Source organism: Malania oleifera, chromosome 9, assembly GCF_029873635.1.
Source record: "Malania oleifera isolate guangnan ecotype guangnan chromosome 9, ASM2987363v1, whole genome shotgun sequence".
Lineage (NCBI taxonomy): Eukaryota > Viridiplantae > Streptophyta > Magnoliopsida > Santalales > Ximeniaceae > Malania > Malania oleifera.
In genome coordinates, this window is record NC_080425.1 from 833,445 (window position 1) to 857,981 (window position 24,537).

The following is a 24,537-nucleotide window of genomic DNA, read 5'->3' on the forward strand; positions in this document are numbered from 1 at the left end:
GTAGGAAATGGGTAGTGTAGGTCAAGGGTTGTTTTGTTGCTAGATGAGGACTCGTTGACGGTGTTCTGTGTTTTTTGTAGAATGACGATTTCAATAAAATCACGACAAACCGTTGATGGTTTCATTTCGATGTGATAAGACATACCTGGACCCGTGAGAGTAGTAGTAGTTGACATGATTAGTTTTCAATGATTGTGTTAATTGTGTACGATATAGGAATTCTAACTGATTCCTATCTTACTTTCGGAATGGAGCCCAAAGATAACAACTTCGATAGTGGTTTCGAGGGGACTACAAGTGATGAATCTCCTTTTGTGCCTTAGGGTTTGACAAGGCAAGTTATACGAGAGATCGGGTGGACTGTTAGGAGACGTGAGCATTCTCCTATTGCTACAGGTTGTACCATAGAGAGGTTCACCCGCATGCACCCTCCTACGTTTACAGGAGGACCCGATCCGATAGTAGCAGAGAACTGGGTGTAGAAGACCGAGAAGATGTTTGAAGTTCTCCACTGTACTGACCAGCAGAAGGTTCTCTATTCTACCTTCGAACTGGCATGGGAAGCCAAAAGATGGTGGACAGTGGTGAGCCTGCTTGAGAAGCGAAGAGCTAACCCATATGGTATGACGTGGAGCCGCTTCAAGGAGGTATTTTTCAAGAGATACTTCCTGGTTTCCACGTGTGACGCGAAGGCCGATGAGTTCTCGAGCCTGATGCAGGGAACCCTGATGGTGCAGAGATATGCTGTCAAATATATTGAGCTATCTCGTTTCATGCCGTACTTGGTCTCAAATAAGTATAAGAAGGCTCAGAGGTTTGAGAAGGGTTTGAGGAAGGACATTCACAGGCTTGTGGGGATGCTGCAGATCCGATAGTTTTCTGTGCTAGTGGATAAAGTCACCATAGTTGAGGTGGACCTCCAGGGAGATGAGGTGGTACAGGAACAGGAACAGAGGAAGAGGCCAGTATCTTCTAGTTCTCAAACTGGTCCTCGACAGGGACAGTGGGAGAAGAAGAAGAACTTTAGTTCAGGTTATCACTAGAATACCGAGCGACAGAGTTCTCAAGGGGATCCATCCTCTGCACTATGCGCCAAGTGTCGTAAATGGCACGATGGTGAATGCCAGCCGTTCTGGGGTAACTACTACAACTGTGGCAAATCAGGCCACATGTCATGGAGTTGTTAGGCACAGAGGAGCGATATGCCTGCATAGAGCCAGACCGTGGAAGTAATCAGCTGCCTCGGGGGAATTATCAAGCAAACATAGCTTCAGCGAGGGTGTACTCCCTTACTCCAGCAGATACAGAACACGCTAGGAACGTGGTGATAGGTACCATGTTATTGCTTTCGAATAGAGCTATTGTTTTATTTGATTCAGGAGCAACCCATTCGTTTATATCTGCTAGTTTTGTGAAACTGTATGAGGTTGAAACCCAAGTGATGGATGAATGGTTGTCTGTGGCTACACTGACTGAGAGTGTAATGATTTGTAGTAAGATGTTAGGAAACTGCCCAGTAGTTGTCCAGGGAAGGCTACTGCCGGGGAACCTAGTGGTGTACGCCATGTGTGGATTTTACATCATACTAGGGATGGATTGGCTATTCTTTAGTAATGCGGTGATTGATTTTCGTAGGAAGGTAGTAGTGTTTAGACCACTTGGGGAGCAGGAGTATGAGTTTGTAGAATAGTGTGTACGTTCGACGCCACAAATTCTGTTAACTATGCAGGCGAGGAGATTACTTTTGTACAAATATCAGGGGTACCTAGCTTGTGTGAAGGAACCACCTCGGCATGATCCAAAACTTGAAGATATCCGAGTGATTAATGAATTTCCGAATGTATTCCCAGAAGACTTACCAAGTTTACCTCTTGATCGAGAGGTAGAGTTCGTTATCGAGTTCCTACTAGGTAAGACACCAATCTCTAAAGCTCCATACCAAATGGCTCCAAATGAACTTAGAGAGTTGAAGAAGCAGTTGTAAGAACTACTGGACAAGGGCTTTATTAGACCTAGTGTTTCGCCCTAGAGAGCTCTAGTATTGTTCGTGAGGAAGAAGGACGGGTCAATGCGAATGTGCATTGATTACCGTGAGATTAACAAGGTAACAATGAAGAACCGATACCCGTTGCCTTATATAAATGATCTGTTTGACCAGCTGCAGGGAACGTAGGTCTTTTTGAAGATCGATCTATGATCAGGGTATCATCAGGTGAGAGTTAGGACTAAGGATGTTGCGAAAAATGCTTTTCGAACCAAATACGGTCATTACGAGTTTCTGGTCATGCCTTTCGGGTTGACTAACGCTCAGACGGTATTTATGGACATAATGATCAGGATTTTCTATGAATATCTAGATCAGTTTGTAGTGGTATTCATGGATGATATTCTGGTATGCTCTAGGAGTTCAAAAGAGCATGAAAACCATCTGAGGTTGGTACTTCAGGTACTACGGGAGAAGAGGTTGTATGCTAAGCTAAAGAAACGCGAATTCTAACTGAATCAGGTCGCATTTCTAAGCTATGTAGTGTCGAAGGGGGGTATCTTAGTTGATCTTGGTAAGATAGAAGCAGTGATTGACTGGGTAAGACCGAAGAGTGTACAGGATGTTCAGAGTTTCCTAAGACTGGTTGGGTATTACCAGCGGTTTGTGGAAGAATTCTCGAAGTTATTGGGCCCTCTGACACGGTTGATGAGGAAGAGTGTGAGATTTTATAGGATCAATGAGTGCGAGCAGAGTTTCTAGGAGTTGAAACATCGATTGGTTAGTGCTCCGGTTTTAACCATCCCATATAGGGACGGTGGTTTTGTGATTTACAGCGATGCATCGCTGAAGGGGTTGGGATGTGTGCTGATGCAACAGGGTAAGATAATTGCTTATTCTTCTCAACAACTCAAGGAGTACAAGAAGAATTACCCCATGCATGATTTAGAGTTGCCGGCAGTAGTATATGCGTCGAACATCTAGAGACACTACTTGTACGGTGTACAGTGTGAGATCTTCATGGACCACAAGTGTGATGCCCCGATTTTCGTACAAATTTTTTTCAATAATAAATAAATATTCATACGTCATGAACAACATCCATAAATCGGCCACGTCAATAATCCTACTATCATTCATACTACTCGACTCGCACTGAGTACTAGGTAAAAAGTTATTTTATTTATTTAACCTAACAACGGAAAACAATATATTTATATCATCTGAAATACAATACTGAGAGTATCAAAATACACATATACACCATACTATCTCATACCCAAAAACAATACAACCCTAGGGAATCACACCTCCCTAGTCCACCAAAAACTCACTCTGTGTGTGTCAGGGTTTCAGCTCCCTATGATCACGGAGCTTTATCACCCGATATGTCCTTGTTCCCTAAAAAATTTAGATAATTTAAGTGTGACACATCTCAATAAAAAGGAATAAATTATTTACAGCGTGTGGCTTTTTCCTTCATATCATATATATATATATATATATATATATATATATATATTAACTGTTCTGATACCCACTGCTATGAAACTCAAGCCTGTATACAATATTTATACCTACACAGCGAAAACATAAACCATACATCCATACATACTATACAATACCAGAGTTCAATACATTCAGACCATAGTCATATAAAACAACTCTCTCTAGTAACACCAATCCCAAAAATACAAAACTCACCCTAAAACCAGGGCTATCAAGAAATCTCTCTATCTGCAAGCCTGGTTTGCTCGCCTACCTGGATCACCTGAAAAATGTTAAAGTAATAGGATGAGCCAACGTTCAGTACGATGAAATATGTTATTGCTAGTGTGTGGCAAATGAGTTACAATACTATGAAAATCTATTACTATATAATCATGTATCACTGAACTTGTAAATGCAATACCAGTAATATAAACCATCACCTTTTCCCTGTTGCTTAACATATCTGTACTAAGGTTTCTACTTCAAATACTTCTAATACATATATTGTCTCTATAAATCTATATAAACATAATAATAACTGAAAACTTCCCAGTGGATAATTGTGTGTCATGATTTAACCCCTTATAACAGGGTTATGCGGCCTATAGGCGGGATCTACCCTGACTGGTCGACCAGAATAAACCACTATACTCCATTAGTCTGATCAGCCCTCCTCAACCCATATCTGATGGGGAGTCTGTCCACTCGTGGGCTCTATACAATCGACTGTTATATCACGTATTATCTGAATAGGTGGTTGCACTCTATATGCTGTATGTAGCAACGGTATCATGCTCTGTAAATTGTAATGGTCCGACAGGGTCTGATACTATATAATATATTTCTGTATATAACTATCTGTTTTACCATGATTTTGTAATAACTGTATAAACCATGACGTTGTGATAAATTGTACCTGTATTAACTGTATTTTCTGAAATAAACTGTAAAACTGTATGTCATGGTACTATAAACTATATTTGTATCAACTATATAATCATGGTATTCTATAATTACTATAAAATATATTCACTGTCTGTATACTCTGTAAAACATATCTCTGAAAAATACTGTAAAGCATGTCTCTGTACTATATCTATATTCTCAAGCCACACAATAATTTAAAACATATTATACATAATGGATAAACTATATAAATTTCTACTGTGAATAACAATTTGGTATAAATATATATATATCCTATACTGAAAATCATACTAAATTTGTCTAGCATAACATATTTCTCTTACCCGATTTCTGCTAAAATCCCCCCATTGTAGCGAGTCCTACACCTGCAGGGTTCTCCACTCAACACCCTAAAAATCATAAATTCCAGAACAAAACATCATTATTTTTACTTCTACGTTTCCTACAACTGCTACTAAACAAAATTTTATTTAAAAGACCTTAGCCTGAATTTGGGATGAAATCCAACTTCGTCCCACCAACGATCCGCTAAAGCAGAGTTAGAGAGAACTTCCCCAGGAGCATCGTGATAGCCTTAGATCGTCGATTCGGTGAATTACGGGGCCGAAATCGAAGAGAGATGGAGGTGGGGCCGTGGGAGAGAGAGAGAGTGAGCGAATTCGGTGGATTTTTCTGTGAGAAAACCGAGTTAAACACTATTTATATTGCGGGATTCGTCGACGAGTCATGCCACCTCATCGACGAGTCCTGTAGAAAGTTTGTCGAAGAACCTACAACCTCATCGATGAGACTTGGAAAATTTCTTGGGACTCTCACCTTCAAAATGCAACGTCGTCGCGTTCGTCGACGTAGTCGGCTGCCTCCTTCTGTTCCTGTTTCCATTTCTCTCACTCTTTATTATTTAAATACCATTATTCTTTGGGTCACTACAATATGAGTTCAGTTATAACATACTTTACTTTTCAAAATAACATTTCATTAGAGAAAATACACTGGCAAATATATTCTCATAGTCATATAGATATACAACACAAGCTTTTATAAGGTTTAAAATCATTGCAACACATTTTTACTTGCAAAGTTCCTAAGAATAGGGAAGATTACCCACCCATACAGGTAGCTTCCCTCTGCTCTAGCACGTTATGTAGCCAGGTATGACCACATCTGATACCTATCATTGCACTCACCTTACTCAATAAACCCTCAGGCAGAGAGTTTCACTTCGCCTCAATTATTTATGTCATTAACTCACACGGTTCATTTCTCATATTTAACATTCTTTATTTCTCAATTTCCATTCTTTTTTTCATTTCTCATTTTAGCCAATTTTATCATTCTTTCACTTTCCATTTCCATTTTACTTTCCTACTCATGAGTATCCTTGGTATCAAATACCAACGTCGCGTCTGTAACTTATGGCCACCTTGAAGATCTTTCTATCCAGGTCATGCTTCCCCCCATGGTCAAGGTTGTACAGGCCAAAGGCTAAATCTAACCGTGGTTGGCCAACTCGGTTAGATCAAAATATCATATCACGTCTATAGTACGACTGGCCGGCCTATAACCCTGATCCGGACTCAGAGGGACCAACAACCCCACAAAATGGCACAGTCGACTGTCACGCCACACGCTCCAAGAGTTTGTGTGGTTGCACTACACCACTAGCAACGATACCGTGCTCAATATCATAACCATGGGGTGATATCGCTGTGAGGCTTCGGTTATCGCAGGTTATCGGGTGCTCGTATTGGCAACGTTATCAGTGTGAGGCTTCAATTATCGCAGGGTAATTGTGTGCTTCGTGTGACGACATTGACCGTATGTTTGGGTATCATATATACTGGAATTGGATTTTGAAAAATACTAGAACTGTATTGAACTGTATCGTATTGTATTGTGTTATGTTTTGCGCCAAAATAACACTTGTATGCCACACACTGATATAACCTACTTTCTTCCTTACTGAGAGGTGTCTCACCCAGAATATACAAATATTTTTCAGGTCCTTTGGGTAGCCAAAACTAGCATCTTAGCGTCTGGAAATAGGGGTGTCAGTTAGCTGCATTTAGTACCTGAGTAGGTACGAGTTTTGTAACCGAATTGTTGGTGTTGGGTTTTGTAGACACCCGGAGTATGTATTGTATTTTAGGATGTATATTTCTAGTTTTGTATAGACTCTGGTATGGTATGATGTATGTATAGAAAGAACATTTTCCGCTGTGTATTTGATGAGTATGAATATGTATGTGAATGTGTATAAGGTTTACGTGTGCCCCATGGGGTCGGACCCTTATTCGGTATTGTATCATGTATGTTTAATTGATATAGAGACGGGTTAGGTTACTATATTCACACCTAAGACCCATCTGCGGGTTCGAGGCATTGTAACGCCCCGAACCCTTAAACCCAGGTCCGGCGTGTTATACCGGATAAAATCCTTGATAATCCATAATTAACATAACATATGCAGCGGAAAACATAAACAAAATCTTCATATAACACAATACCAGAGTTTACTAATTTCTATCTATAATCCAAAGTATCCATCCAACACCTGCATTCCCATACATACATACATACATCTCCAAAAGCATTTCAGTATTTTCACAACCATTTTGTTCTCAACAGGCTTAAAACATAAAAACTTAAAACATAAATATTTACATTTCCCCAAAGTGTTTTGAAAATATACCCTTTCTCTTTAAGTCCCTAAAAATGCTAAATATCCTCGAGCTCCCTAAGCTCGACCTCGAGGATATCCTGAAAAAGAAATAATCATATTCGGGTGAGACACATCTCAGTAAGGGAAGAAACCATATATTAAAATAGTGTGTGACCAACATGAGTTTATAGATAACATAATATTTAATATTTGAAAATCCTTAACATAATTTCTGAAATCATTCCCTGATCCTAATCAAATACATGCAAATGTTTAACCCACGAGATTACCCGAAGATAGGGGTGATTACCTGCCCATACAAGTAGCACCCCTCTGCTCTGATATTTAGGCAATCCAAAGGTTGCAGTTAAAGCATACCAGGACGCTCACCTTACTCAGTAAGCCCTCAAGTGATAAATTAATCTCGTACTCACATCGTTCAACAATAGCTTATTGGCAAAGGCCCTAAGGATAGAGAAATCTACCCGCCCATACAAGTAGGTTCCCTCTGCTCTAGTACGTTATGCGGCTACTGCCACATCTATAGCTACTAGTGCACTCGCCTTATTCAGCAAGCCGTCAGGCAAAAAGTATGCCTCGCCCAATCGTAACATGTTCTACGTACACATATACTTCTATTATCATAATACATCATTCTTTTCTATCATTATACATTCATGCACATTCATTCCTGTTCATAACTTAACTTTGTATTTCGTTTCACTTTAAGCGACTCTTTCCCATTTACATCATTTACCTTTGTCATTTCATTTCATTGCCTTTTCATCATCATTTCATTTCATAACATTTCATTTCATTACTTCGTACTACAGTTGGTCTTTAGCCATCATCAGTTATTCTACGTAGAAACGTGCTAGATTTGCTAACATAACTCCTTTTAATTGTCATCAGTTAGTCTACACAGAAGTATGCTAGATCTACTAACATGGCTGTCTTTCAGCTATCTTACATTTACATGGTTGCATTTAACATACATAGGCAACATTGTCCATGTCATATTTTATTCTTATTGTTTTACTTACTTAGCCTGTATCTCATACATTTAACATATATTTGCACAGATTCTCATGCCACACAATTTAACAGCAAAATTCATACATTGCCCGTAAAATAAGCCAACTAACATTTAATATTTATATACTAAAAATACCTTTCATGTCTTACATAAATATTCTGAAAATATTTACCACTTTCATCAGTTCAATTTCGCATATACATATCTAATAAATAATCCTAAACTCGAAAAAAATATAATTTAAACAGTTGGCATTTTACCCATATCGAAAAAAATTACACGTACATATAACACAATTTATTTTTCGTTTAATTCATAAAAATTCTAATTTAATATATATTTTTTCTCTTACCTAGTTTCTTGAATTACGCCAACAAGGACTCCGAAAAATACCTGCGACGCTCACCCAGACCCTGAAATTAAATTCCTAATTTCAATAAATTATTCCTGAATAAAATATTAATTTAATACTTCCTATGGCCATAATTTTTAAATAAATAATTATACCCTTAAATTTAGCCAAATTGCCAAATTTCCTAAATCCCACTCTCGCTTTGGAGTAGGGCTTAGAAAATCCCAATTGGAAAATTATCTATGCCAAAATGATGATGACAACGACTAGGACCCTGTGGTGGTGTCCATTGGTCGATTTAACCACATATTAACAGCAAAATTGAGAAAATGGGTCATTCCCACGACAAATCTGCTCTAGTAGAAATGTCGTCAGCGGAACCAGAATTCCAACGGCACCTTCCATTTCCCGATTCGTCGCAAACTCGCCGAATAATTGAGAGAAGGAAAGAGACAGAGACGGAGGTGGATGTAGGAAAAATAAAAACATTCAAGGGGGGGGGGGCGGCCGTTGATTCTTCTACTTCTTTCTTCTTCTTCTTCTTTCTTCTTTATTCTCTTCTTATCTCTTCTGTCAGTTACTTTTTATATATATATATATATATACATATATACATATATACAAATATATTTATATATTATATTAACCTACTATATAAGTATATATATATTTCCCTTATTTCAATTAGTTTTTTTTTAATTTTTAAATCCAATATAAAAATGTTTAATTTAATAACTAATTATTTAATTATTTAATTTATCTTAATTTAATTTAATTTTTTTAATTTTCATTTAATTTTTTTTTTCTTTTCCCACGCCATTCTTTTATTTATTTATCTGTTATTTTATTTATTTATTTATTCTAAATTATTTTAATCCTTTTAAATTTTTGGGTCTTTACAGGCATGACAGAGGAGGTGGCTGGAATTGATTAAAGATTACGATTGCACCATCGGTTACCATCTAGGGAAAGCTAATTTTGTAGCTGATGCTTTAAGCCGAAAATTAGGGAATGCCTCAGTATCAATAGTGAGGGCACAAGAGACATAAGAGCATTCGCTCAAAACAAGACTTAAGAATCTTATTTTGATGATAACAAATCAAGGGAACTTAACGTGTTTTGGTTAAGTGATGGTGTTTCAAGAATCAAATGTATGAATTCAAGATCAAGTGCTCACAAGCTTTGTTGAAAGTTTATACTCCAAAGACAGATGGCCAAATGAAAGCTTAAAGTAAATTTAAAGCTTGGACTCAAAGATAGAAAAATCTGATGAAGCTTAAAGTATATTAAAGCTTGAAGGATAAAGCTTAAAGTATATTGAAGCTTGGAGAAAAGATGGACTCAAAGAAAGACAAACATTAAGATTTAGTGCTTAGAATAAGAAGTCTTATGTAAGTACTTCATTTAATGTCGATATGGATGCATTGAAGCTCTTAGGTTTAATTATTGACTTAGAGACCAAATTTTGAAAACCCCCAAAAATATTTTCAAAATTTTCAATGCAATATGGAAAATATAAAAGTTAACAAAAGTATTTGGAAACAAAATTGTAAAAACATATGTTGTTGCACGATCAGGTGACTAACCTATTTTGGTCAGGTGACTGTACTTTTTATGCTGAAATAAATTGGGAACACATAATAGGCCCAGTCGACTGACCCCATGAGTCCAGGCGATTGACCCCATTCAGACTTTGAAATTTCGCTGGATTTTAAAAGATCAGGCGACTGACCCTGATAGTACAGTCAACTAAACTTCGTAACGGTCAAATTTAGACATCGAAGAAAAGTTTCCAAAGTTGATTACTTGGACCCCAAATTTTTTAACAACTTGGGAAACACTCAAAGTAACTTGGGGGACACGAAATAAAAGTTTTTTCCATCTATAAACACATAGGAAACCTAAAGAATTTATACACCAACAATTACAATCAGCAATCAAGCGCTATTGTTCATACTTTTCAAAAGCCTTATTGCAAACACTTTGCTAAAGTTTTTGCTGAAGTTCTTACTGATCAAATCACACGGTTCATTGCTCAATTACTAAGAAATTAAAATCTAAGAAAGAATCCAGTGATAAATTTCTGAGCTTCAATTCTTTCTATATTGATATTTAATTGAGGTATATTTGTTGTGCATTCTATTGTATTAATCAACTCTTTTGAGAGTGTCATTGTACACCAAATCTTTTCTTGTTGATTTTTACGATTCAGGTTATTGAATCGTTGGACTAGCGAGAGGGGATTCTTTCTAGAGAGATTTGCTAACGGTTCATAGGATTAGGTCGTTGGACTAACGAGAGGGGATTCTTGTTAGAGAGGTCGTAACTTTGGCCTAATAAAAAAGTTGAAAAGGGAAATCCTCATAGCGATTTTGTAACGACCCCGACCTGCCACGTGGGCCCGGAGTGCTACATTAGTGACGTCAGTGTACCTGATACCTTATTCATAAAATATAAAACATACACATGCAGCGAAAATAAAATATAAAATCCTCAAATTACATTACCATAGTTCTAACTATCTTTATACATAAATATACCCATTTTCACATAATTACATCCCATAAAACTAAACAAAAATAAAATATCTATCTACACACTACCTACATAAAATTTACATCACTAGTCTGACTCCTCTAGCCTGCTAGACTCGATCTCTAGGATTCCCTGACAAGACAATTTGTAAAGTAGGGGTGAGGCACAACTTAGTAAGGGAAAGACTAAGTTAATGTTAGTGTGTGGCCAGCATGCATTTAGTGTACAGAAAATAACCAGTTCACTAAATAGATAAACACATTTATGAAAACATTCTTATTTTACACTCACACACACAATTAGCCGAGGATAGGGAAGATTACCTGCCCATACAAGTAGCTTCCCTCTGCTCTAGTACCATTACTGCTACCAGGGCACTCACCTTTCTCAGTAAGCCCTCGAAATTATTTTATTAAATAACCGTATTCACATAAATTAACAGATATGCATATAAGACACTCCCTGTGACAAACACGCAATTTACATCCCCATGGCACGGGTTGTGCGGCCCGAAGGCTAGACTAAGCCCGGGTGATCAGCCCAAATAACATCCTCTGCAAACACATCTGCAGGCATCCACAGCAAAGCTGCAGGTCCGACGCCCTTACTTCAATCTCACGCAGGCAGTCGGCTAGACCCCCGACACTTCTATTCAGACAGTGTGGGTGCACATGGTGCTCACATTACACAGGTCCCTAGGGTTCTTAAAGCATATCATGCAATTTAGATAATAAAAATCACCATTTAAAACATTAATTCATATATATTTCTTGTTATTCCAAACACCTGGCCCTCCGGCCACAAAACACAATTCGGCTTATAGCCACCAATTAAAACTCGGTCCTCGACCATCAAATAATAATTCTAGCCCTTGGCCAATCAAATAACACTCGGCCATTGGCCGTTAGTTCAAATTCCTACATTTCAAAAACAGTTCCAGTATTTTCACAAGCATTTCCAGTATTTTACAAACAATTCAGTATTTCAAAATCTCAAATCCAGATATACAATAATCCATACAAATTAAGTCATCTGCCACACAATTTTCCACATTTTAACATATCCATATAAATAAACAAACTTTTCACCATTCATTTTATTTAAAATTACCATACCATATATCCTAAGTTTGTAAAATCCATTTCGAACGGTTGGTTTTCAAAATAGTCTTTAAATTCCCAAATGAATAAATAAATAAATAAATATATATATATATATATATTTGTATAAACATAACAATTAAATTGATTCAAATTTCATAAAATTACTGATTTAACTTAATCCTTTTACCTGATTCTTGAAAAAGCCCGATAACACTCTGGCCTACACCTCAGGTGTTAAAAAACCCCTAAACCCTGAAATTCAAATTTCACCATATTATTCGTCATAATTCCTATAGTAACTTTCCTTAAAATTTTCCTAAGTTTTGAATACTCTAAATAGTCTAATAAAAGCCTAAATTATCAAATTTACCCCCAATTTAGGATTGGAACCCCAGAGCTCCGATTCGAAAACTCGCTCCGACTAGATTGTAGAGAATCTCCCCACGAGTCTCCTGACAATTTTCATTCGTTAATGGGGCTTATAGTTTAAGAGAAATTGAGATAAGTTTGAAATTTGACCTTACCCCAGGAGATATGCCTACGCCGCTCTCACGACAGATCCGCTTCAATAGAAATGTTGGTGGCGACGAGCAGAGCCCAACGATATTTTTGGATTTTTGATCGGCCGAATAATGGAGATGAGATGGAGGAGAGTGGGAGAGAGGAGATGAGGAGTGAACGGAGAAATGAAACTGCGCTGAGGTGGGGCGGTGGCTCTCTGTGTCAATCCTGAGATTGAAATCTCAGGATTGATTTGCTTCACCTTTATCCATATAACATATATTATTATAACATTATATTATAATTATATTATATTATTTAATTAATAATAATTAATTAATTAATTAATTAATTTTTAAATTTTAATTTTAATTTTAATTTTTTAATAATAATTTTTTAAAAAATTTTAATTAATTTTTTTAATTTTATTTTTGGATCACTACAGATTTGCTTGGGGTAAAGACGTAGGTTTTGGACTGAACTTTGTAAAAATACGGTGTCACTCTCCTTACCCTACTCTCTTTAATTTTCTGCATATATAAATTGCGTGGATGCTTACTTAATTGTTGGAAATTAAATAAATATTGGGAATTGCAGAAAGCTTGATTAAAGAAAGTACGTTAACTACGAAAATCTTGATTAAAGGAAGTATGTTGATAAATATCAAAGACATACTTAAACTCAAGTAACTTGTTTGATATTAAAATCTGAATTTTGGAAGCTTGCTGAAATTTCTATTTTATTGTGAAAACAAGCTTACCTTATTGATTGAATTGAGTGTTGGTCGTTGCAAACCTATTGTACTTGTATGATTGAGTTGATTAAAGTTCAAAGGATTCTTGATCATTGTGTTTGTGTGTGACAGTTGAAAAGAAAGATAACTGGAGTTCAAAATTAACTAAAGGAACTTATAAAAAGAGTTTGTAAAGAAATATTTTAAAATCCCAATTTACCCCCCTCTTGAGAGTATATGTAGAGGTTAGGAAAATATAATAATTAAAATAAATAAGGAAAAGAAGGAAATTCGGTTTGGGAAACCCAAACCGTCAACAGTTTGGAGAGGGGCGCAGAAAACCGTCGACGGTTTTCTTTTTACTGCGGGCTGGTTATAGGTAAAATAGTTAAAAAGGGGTAGGTAAAACTCAAACTGTCGATGGTTTTTTGAGAGGAGCACGAAACCATCGACGGTTTTCTCGGTAGTGAGGGTTATAAAGAAAAATTCCCACGAGCTTCAATTGAAAAAAATTAAAATCTCTCTCACTCTCTCTTTCAAACCCTACAACCCTACTCCTTTCTTCCTTCGATTCTTGCTCTGTTAAGCCCTGTTTTGACGATCAGGAACCACCACGAGGTTCGTAGGAAGGTTCTCTACAATCTCACCAGAGCAGATTTTCAGTTTGAGGTTCCGGGACACCACTCCAAAATTTAGGTGAGGGTGTTAAATATTAGTTTTAATTGTAAATTTGGATTATTTGGGGCCTAGGGAATATTAAATGATAATATTATGGAGATTGAGTTGATTAATTTAGGAAAAATGAAATTTCAGGATTTTGAGCATCAAACGCCATGGGGCGTAGATTTAGAGTTTCAGGAGGCTCAATAAGAAACGGGTAAGGGAATAGATTAAGTTAGGCATTTTCATAAATTTATTTATGAATTAATGTAGTTTTTGGGAATAATGATGTTGAACTGAGAAAACCTTGATTTCAGATTTAATATTATTTTATCAGAAAATTATGTTTTTTATAGGCTAGATAATACTATACAGTAATACTCACTTGTGTGGCATGAGTATAGATAATTTTGACCGTAGATTTATAACGTGTCAGAATATTTTATGTTTTCACAAAACAAGCATGATTTGATAATAGTTTTAGAAAGATGATAATCAATACAAAAATTAGGATATTTTTTAGTATATTATGATAATACAGTCGGCATAGATGTCATGATAGTTCAGTTGGTGTAGATGTCATGATAATACAGTCAACGCAGATGCCGTGATAGTTCAGCCGGTGCAGATGCCGTGATCAGTTTTAATATGATGATATATTCAGAAATTATGAAATGATAGCTTTTATTCAGAAATATGTAAAAGCCATATTTTATTTTATAAATATGAAAATATTATTTATGAACAGTAAAATATTATGTGAAATGTGTTATATAGTAATTGAACCTAGATGGTTACGTATGTTAAGAGCACGGTACCATTGCTAGCTAGCCAGATCGAAGAGAAGGATACCCACTGTGTGCCAACCCGTTAGAGGTTGACAGAGAGTAGGATGGGGAGACCAGATTGGTGTATAGCTGATAGTGCAACCACACTATTCAGGAAGTGTGGGTTAGAGGCCGATTAGCTACGAAGTGTAGGCAGTGAGTAGGATACCCACTGTGTACTGATCCGTTAGAGGTTTGACGGAGAGTAGGATGGGCAGACTAGGTTGGGTGAGTAATCGTGCATAGTTATGTCATGTTTGACTTAACCTAGTAGGCCAGCCAGCGTTAAGTCCAGCCTACGGGCCACACAATCGAGTCATGCAGGGTTAATTCATAATATGTAGTTATACATCTAGGGTAAGATTTCAGTAATATGCAAATTTAACAGATGATTTAAATGATACGAAAATTCATTATGATATAGTAAGATTATGTTTAAAAGTACAAATTTTCATGTGTTATCAGTTACAACTTAAGATATATTACAGTTATATTATTTTGTAGTATATGTTTATAATATGATAAAACTCACGTTACCACAAACTGATATTAGTCTATTTTCCTTACTGAGAGGTGTGTCAGCCCAGCATTACAAATATTTCAGGAAATCCTAATAGACGAGTAGAGCGAGCTCCGTGAGAGAGGAGTTCGTTGGTATTACCTCAATTGCAGGGTAAGTACCAGGAGTCAGTGGTAGGATGGATTTTTAGAATATATGTGTATATGTAGAAACAGTGAAACTCTGGTATTGTATATAAGTTAAGTATATTATGGTTTCCACTGCTTAGATGACATGTATGTTAAACAGGTAAATTCTCGGTACCTATGGGTCCGGGTTGACTTTGACTATGTTTTATGGTATCAGAGTATTAATAATATGTATTAATATATATATATATATAGCAGAGAATTTGAGGTCGTTACAATTTTGGTATTAGAGCCTCGGTTGTTAGGTTCTGTAAACTTTAGTGTACAACTGAAACAATACCAGAGTATAGGAATAGATCAGGAATTTAGTAAGTCAATGCTAGGAAGTTAAGATGAGTATTTAGGGTTTTGTTCCATAATCGGGAAGTAGGATTTCCATAGTGGTTTCTGTGTCTTTCCTTGGGTGAGGATTTTAGGAAAGCCATAGTAAACTATTGTCGAGTTGTGTTTCTCAATTGCTGGACTAAATCTTAAATTGAGAATAAGGACGTTAGTTTAATTGATGATATGAGATTCCAGTTAGATAAATATGTTAGTTATGTTCTGTAGACAGGGTCCTCAAACTATGTTTATCTTCTTTTCAAGATGAACCCTAGGGATAGCAGCGCTTACGCCAATGGTGATGATGGTGCAGGCCCCTCTAGTGCAGGCGGCGGTGATTCAGACGCAGTTTTGCGTAGTGTAGCTCAGCAAATTATGGCTGATCGCACGAAGTTCTAAGGAGCTGGGAGGACCATCAGCAGACTAGGGCTACACTGTAGAGAAGTTTGCTAAAATGAATCCTTCGGCTTTTTCAGGAGGAGTTGATCCTACAGTTGCTGAAAACTAGTTGTAAGAGATTAAGAAAACATTGTTGGTACTGTACTGCACCGATGAACAGAGGGTCCTATATGCTACATATAAGTTGACAGGTGCGGCTGAGAGATGGTGGACAGCTGTGAAATTGCTTGAGGAACATAGACACTTCCCATTAGCCGTGATGTGGAACCGATTCAAGGAGATGTTCTTTAATCATTATTATACTCCCACAGTTAGAGAAGTTAAGATAGTAGAATTCTTGAATCTGACACAGGGGCAACTGACGGTTCAGCAATATGCAACAAAGTTTATTGAGCTGTCACGCTTTCCCTACATCATTCCAAATGAGATTAAAAAGGCGAGAATGTTTGAGAGGAGTTTGAGGCATGACATCCATAAACAGGTGGCAGTTCTAAAGGTGCTAGATTTCTCAGAATTAGTGGACAGGGCTACAATGGCAGAGGAGAGTAGTCAAATGGATGTGAGGACATTGAGTCAGAAAAAGAAGTCCATGCCTCCGGGTTTTCGGGCAGGGTCCAGTCGAGGCCCTTGGAGGGAAGATAGATAGAGCAGAGTTCCGAGGCAGAAGACTAAGAGACGAGAGATTAAGGGCGAGCAGACATATCCAGTTTGTCCTACATGTGGAAAAAGACACCAAGGAGAATGCCAAGCAGGGAGAAATGTCTGCTACCAATGTGGTGGATCGGGTCATGTAGCATGAGACTGTCGTGCGCAGTATAGTACTGCTCTTGTTCCCAGACCATTTGGAGGGAATATCCAGGCACCCAGGGGTGGCGGTGTAGTAATCCGACTAAAAATAAATAATAATAATAATAATAATAATAATAATAATAATAATAATGATAATGATAATGATAATAATAATAAATAAATAAATAAATAATAAATAAAAAGATATTTTGGAGAAGATATTTTGATGAACAGTTGAGAGATGCAAAATAATGGCAAACAAAATAATGTATTATGGTATTAGCAGTATTTATGCTAGTAGAACATGTTACGTTTGGGCGAGGCAAACTCTTCACTCAAGGGCTTGTTGAGAAAGGCGAGTACCCTAGTTGTGTCAGGTGTAGTAGTAGGCTGCATAACGTGTTAGGGTAGAGGGAACTACTTGTATAGGCAGGTAGATTTCCCTATTCTTAGGAGCCTTCGCTAGTAAACTTTTGTATGAACTGTGTGAGTGCGAGATCAATTTATCACTTGAGGGCTTATTGAGTAAGGTGAGTGCCTTGGTATGCTTTAGTTGTGACCTTTGGGTTGCCTAGGTATCAGAGCAAAGGGGTGCTACTTGTATGGGCGGATAATCACCCCTATCCTTAGGTAATCTCGTGGGAAAAATGTCTTGCATGTGTTTGATTAAGATCAATAAATGATTTCAGAGATTAAGTTAATGATTTTCAAATGATAAATAATATGTTGTTATATAAACTCATGTTAGCCACACACAGTTTTAGTATATTATTTCTTCCCTTACTGAGATGTGTCTCACTCGAATATGAATTTATCTTTTTTAGGATTTCCTCGAGATCGAGCTTCGAGAGCTCGAGGTTTTATAGCATTTTTGGGAAATAGAAAGAGAAAAGGGTATATTTTTATGTTAATTTTTAGATGTATAAATTTATGTTATTATTTATATGTTTTAAGTTTCTAAGATAGGAATGGTTGTGAATATTGGATGTTTTTGGAGATATTTATATATGTTGAATACAGGTGGATGATTAGTTTATTATGGTTGGTAGATAGGGGTAGAAAACTCTGGTATTATATTTGTTGAAAGATTGTAGTTATGTTTTTTACTGCATAAATGATATTAGAATATGAATTATCAGGTAACTAAGTGGATTAGTAGTATTTCGGGTCCACGTAGGGGGTCAGGGCGTTACAATTTTGTCTACGGACAACCATCAATAAATAGCCACAAGTTCATTTTTCTTGGAAAAAAAAATTAAAACCCTATTCTCTCTCTCTAGGCTACGGCCTTCCCACTCTCTTTCCTCGATTTTTGGCCCGATTTCAACCCGAATCGAAGGATAAACTGTATTTCAGGATCTTGACGTTGATTCTCCGCAGTTTAACCGGAGCGATTTTGTGATTTAGGCTTTCCAAGCACCACTCCAAAACTAGGGTAAGGAAGATGATTTTAAAGTTTAATCAGTTATTGGGAATTTGTAGGCTTAGGAAATGTTAAATGGTCATTATTCTGGGGTTGAGCTGATTAAATTAAGGCATATGGATACAGGGTTTTGTGTGAACACCGCAGGCATTGTTTAGGATCCCTATTAGCTTTGGTGCAATCCTAAGAGTGGGGGTGAATTGGTATTTGAAAATTTTCTCCCCTAGGTCAATCTACTAATCAATAGTATTACACAACCTTAAGGTCAATCTAGTGCATGCAAAATAAATCAATGCAGATATATAATGGAATTTAGATTGCAATGGAAATTTAATCAAGCATGCACAATAAAGCAGTATAGGAGATGATACCTAAAAATGTTATCGAGGTGTGGTCAAAATGCCTACATCCTCGCCTTGGCTAACAAGCACAAGGATTACCACTATAGGCTCACTTAACGGGTAGAGCAGCACCTAAACAATTAGGTCAATTAGCATAAGGCTGACCTCAACCTTTACAACCAGGTCAATTAACACAGGGCTGAACTCAACCTACATAATCCTTGTCGGGCTGGATTACCGCCCCCTCAGGCCACGCCTGGAAACACTCAGATTTTACAATCAAAGAATATTGGTACAATGATTGTGCTTTCGTGTAAAGCACATATGTACCCAATTACGCACAGTATAATCAATACACTACCAAAAGATAGGATTTGATAAACTCAATATAGTCTAAGTGTCTACTCTCAAATGATTATATGAGCGATGTAATTAGTGCGTGAGAGTGCAAATGATATGATCTTTGTATCACACAATATATTTAATCACATTGCATAAGCAAGGACCACAAGCACACTTCAAATATCTCAACCAATATTTTTGTCAATATAAACCACAAGAGATATTTAAATAATGGTTTGTAAAAATATTTATTTAATCTTTGTGATAAAATGATGATCTCAATGAAAAGGTATATCAACAAAGATCTTCAGCCTGCAAGCAAATATCTCAAAATATTTCTCAAGGATAAGCACAAAAGATATTTGAAAAACAATTTGAAAAATAATTTTGCAACCAAGACATAATATGAACTCTTGAGTTTTTGCAATGAAAATGCAAAACTCAGAAGCTCTAAGAAGTTTTTCTACGAAAGGCTTATTTACGAAGCCTCCTAGAAAAACTAGAAGTTTACTCTCTTAGAAAAATAAATCTCAATCAATACAAGCAAAAAAGAGTTTAAGCTTGGTGGGATGAACACAATAGCACTCTTACTAAGTGGTATTTGCAATATGGACGAGTAACAATGAGAGTATAAAGCTTGGATATGAAAAATAGGCTTTTTGAGATTTAGAGGATATTTGCTAATTATTTTCTTAATGTCCTGCTAATTTTTGCAAATGAAGGCTTATGTAGAGATAAGAATAATTATAGCCGTTAGGACGTGTAGGGTATTATTAATATTGTTTTAAACCAATTTAACCCTAATTAATCCCATTTAAAAAAGTTAACTATGGTAAAAATTATGGGGCAACCCGAGAGCACCGGTTGACCAAGACAAGTTCGATCGACCGAAGTTCTTGAGGTTCGGTCGACCGAGCCAAAAATGAAATGCAGGGTCGGTCAACTGGATAAGTATGTCCAAGGCAATTTTTTGAGTTTCGGTCGATCAAGACTAAAATGAACTACCCGGTCGATCGATCGGACATCGAGGTCCAAGGCGATTTTTCTGAATTAGGGCATTTAGGTCAATCGGGAAGATTTGAACTGAATAGTTCGGTCGACTAGAGTGTTGGAGTACATTTTGGGTTCGGTCGACTAAGTGGTCAAAAAGTTGACTCCCTAAGGGGTTCGATCGACCGGGTCTAAATGAACTATATAAGTTCGGTTGATCGGTAGGTAATGAACTGTGAAGTTCGGTCGACTGGGCCATGGTCAACTGTTGACCCGGCATCGATTCGGTTGAGCGGGGGCATTTGTACTTAAGCAGTACAGTCGACCGAACATGACACTTAAGTGCATTTCGGTTCTTTTTAAGCATGCAAACATCCTATTGAAATGATCATTCATATATATGCATGTGTGAGTGACCTAGGGTCCTTTTTAAGTCTTTTTGAAGACATCGAAAAAATCTGGTGTCGATCAACCGAAGGGTGTTCCCTAAAGTCCGTCTATGGTCTTGAGCTTATCCATCCTACCTTACTGGTAAGGCATTAATTATTATTACAGACCATTTTCCCTAATTACTATTACAAACCCGAATAAATGATTAATATAAATTACAACACAAAATGATCTTTAAGGTCTTTGTCTTTCTTTAAGTCCATGTGTGTGCACTATGTGATACTTTCAATTGGTCCTGCACACAAACTCATTCACCATTAAATATCATAGTATTTGTCATAATCAAAATGGGATATGACCAATAAGGCCAACAATCCCTGCAGACATATCTTCAGGAAACATGTAAGGGGAATAGATTATGTCAGGTATTTTAAAAAATTTGACTGATTAAATTATAATATGTGATTTCTAAGTAATATATGTGTTTTCTTGAGTATACAGATTTATGAAAATGGGAACTTTGGAAATGATATATGTATGTTTTGAGAAAATTGGGTTATTGGGTTGAGTAAAACCCTAGAGATGGTTATACTAGTATTTTCAGCAGAATATTATAGTATAAGTTATCACTCAATCTGTGTGGCATGAGTTTGAAAGTTATGTATAATTAAATTTGTTAGTTTGCGTGGTAAAATATATATAGACAGAGATATGATTGTATACAGTATTACAACATTCTATATAGAACTATAGTACATCATTTGATACAAAATTATAGAAAGATAGTGTTCTACATAGAACTATAGTACAACATTTGATACAAAATTAAAGAATGATAGTGTTTAATATAGAACTACAGTATGGTGGTATTTTTGTGCAGAGTTTGGTATTTTAGTGATTTTATACAGATTTATAGTATGACAATTTATACTGATTTGTGAAATGAAATCATGTACTATATTGTTTTAGAAATCGCATTATATGATTTAAGAACCCTGATGGACCATGCTAAGCACGGTATTGTAGCTTCACAAATACCAGTGTTGCCACACTTCTCAAATAGAGAGTTGGTGGTATACAGTCGATTGTGCCATTAAAGTGTAAAGTTACCCCCTAGAATCTGGACCAGTTGGGTGGGCAAATCGTACCCATAGTTACAGGTACAAATGCAGATAAAGTTGACTTAGTCTGGTTAGGCCAACCATGGCTAGGTCCTGCCATCGGACCGCACAACCTGGATCATGCGGGGTTAATTCATGACATTGTTTGTTTATCCATTCAGGGCAGTTTTTCTATGCATATACGCGCATTTACTTTTATAGAGATATTATCTTATACAAAGTATGATAAGAAAGGAAAATATGTATTTTTAAATATATTTGTATATACATGTATGCAGTTTTATATGATTTCACAATGAAAGGAAAGGTAAATAATTATTGTATATTTGGAACACTAAAAATCATATTGCCACACACTGATAATAGTATTTTCCATCTTACTGAGAGGTGTCTCACCCCTATAATTTCTATTATTTTTAGGAAACTTAGATAGCCAAGCTTAGAGCACCCTAGGGTAGGATTTGAAAGTGTTATTTAGGGTAAATAGTGATGAGACACCGTGATGTATAAGAAAGTATTTTGTGTGTTTTCAAGATGGATTTTGGATGATTTTTGGGGATTTTAAGTATTGTTATGATGATGAGTAGAACTCTAGTATTGTAGTCGGATGTGTATATATATATATAGATGCTTCCGCCGAGTATTATGATATGATAAGGACTGTTGTACCTGGTGCCACTTTGGGCACCCCAGGATACTATAGTGTATTTTACACAAAGATTATGTATGGTATAATACACAGGGTGATACAAGATGGTAGGGGTGCACAAAAATTACTGAAAAATCGAAAATCAGACTAAAATTGAATTGAAACCATAAACGGTTTGGTTTTTCAATTTTCGGTTTCTGTGCGGTTTTCAAAAATAAAAATGTTTGGTTTAGGTTTCGATTTTGGTTTTATGTTGAAACCGAACCAAAACAAACCGAAAATTAATTTATATAAGATATATATGTAACGACCTCAAAATTTATATCATTTTTTTTTCTTTCTTCGTATTATATATATATTAACTGTTCTAATACCCTCTACTTTGAAACTTAGGCCTGTATACAATATTCATACCTACGCAGCGGAAACATAAACCATACATCCATACATACTATACAATACCAGAGTTCAATACATTCATACCATAGTCATATAAAACAACTCCCTCCAGTATCACCTATTCCAAAAATACGAAACTCAGTCACAAACTCACCTTAAAACCAACGCTATCAAGAAATCTCTCTATCTACGAGCCTGATCTCTTCGCCTAGCTGGATCACCTAAAAAATATTAAAGTAATGGGATAAGCCAACGCTCAATAAAACGAAATATGTTATTGCTAGTGTGTGGCAAATAAGTTACAATACTATGAAAATCTGTTACTATATAATCATGTATCACTGAATCTGTAAATACAATACAAATAATATAAACCACCATCTTTTCCATGTTGCTTAACATGTCTGTACTTTAGGTTTCTACTCAAAATACTTCTAACGTACATAAGTATATTCTTTGTCTCTATAAATCTATATATACATAATAATAACTGAAAACTTCCCTGTGGATAACTGTGTGTCATGATTTAACCCCTCATGACAGGGTTGTGAGGCCTGTAAATAGGATCTATCCTGGTTGGCCGACTAGGATAAACCACTATACTCCATCAGTCTGATCAGCCCTCCTCAACCCATATCTGATGGGGAGCTTGTCCACTTGTGGGCTCTATGCAATCGACTTATATACTATGTATTATCTGAATAGGTGGTTGCACTCTATACTATATGTAGTTACGATACCGTACTCTATAAACTGTAATGGTCCAACAGGATCTGATACTATATAATACATTTATGTATATATAACTATCTGTTTTACCATGATTCTGTAATAACTGTATTAACCATGACGCTGTGATAAACTATATTTGTATCAACTGTATTTCTGAAATGAACTGTAAAACTGTATGTCATGGTACTGTAAACTGTATAATCATGGTATTCTGTAATTTCTATAAAACATATCCACTGTCTGTATATTATGTAAAAAACATATCTCTGAAAAATACTGTAAAACATGTTTCTGTACTATATTCATATTCTCAAACCACACAGTAATTTAAAACATATTATTCATAATTACTAAACTGTATAAGTTCTGCTGTGAATAATAACCAGGTAAAAATATACATGTCATACTGAAAATCATTTTAAAACTGCCTAGCATAGCATATTTCTCTTACCTGTTTTCTGCTAAAAATCCCCTACTTTGACGGGTCCTACACCCGTAGGGTTCTTCACTCAACACCCTAAAAATCAAATATCCTAGAAGGAAACATCATTATTTCTATGTCAACTACATTTCCTATAACTGCTGGAAAGCCAAATTTCAACAAAAGGCCTTACCCTGAATCTGGGATGAAATCCAACTTCGTCCCTCCGACGATCCGCTCCAGCAGAATTGGAGAGAACTTCCCCAAGAGCGTCGTGGTATCATCATATCGTCGATCCGGCGACTAACGGGACCGAAATCGAAGAGAGAGAAAGGAGAGGCCATAGGAGAGAGAAAATGAGAAAATTTTGTTGAAAATTATGCATTTAACCTAGATTTAGGCTATTTATAATGTGGGATTCGTCGACGAGCCATGTCACCTCGTCGACGAGTCTTGTAGAAAGTTTGTCGACGAACCTGCACCCTCGTCGATGAATTTCAGACTTCCCAAAAATCCTCTCTTGGTATCTTCTTGTAGATGAGACGGGACCTCGTTGACGAGATCCTGAAGAACTCTCGTCGACGAAACTCTTGTGTTCATCGACAAGGCCTGGAAATTTTTTTGGAATTATCACCTCCAAAATACAATGTCGTCAACGAACGCAAATCAGCTGCCTCCTTCTGTTATTGTTTCCATTTTCC

At 36.5% G+C, this 24,537-nt stretch overlaps 1 protein-coding gene across 1 annotated transcript; it reads left to right on the top strand.

The window, feature by feature from the left end:
* The first annotated feature begins 494 nt into the window (after positions 1-494).
* LOC131164422 (uncharacterized) lies at positions 495-16,239 on the top strand. Its single transcript, XM_058121597.1, has 5 exons — positions 495-814; positions 1,165-1,331; positions 2,202-2,392; positions 2,507-2,704; positions 16,069-16,239. Exons 1-5 carry the CDS (start codon positions 495-497, stop codon positions 16,237-16,239), a joined length of 1,047 nt encoding a protein of 348 aa, XP_057977580.1.
* The last annotated feature ends 8,298 nt before the right edge of the window (positions 16,240-24,537 follow it).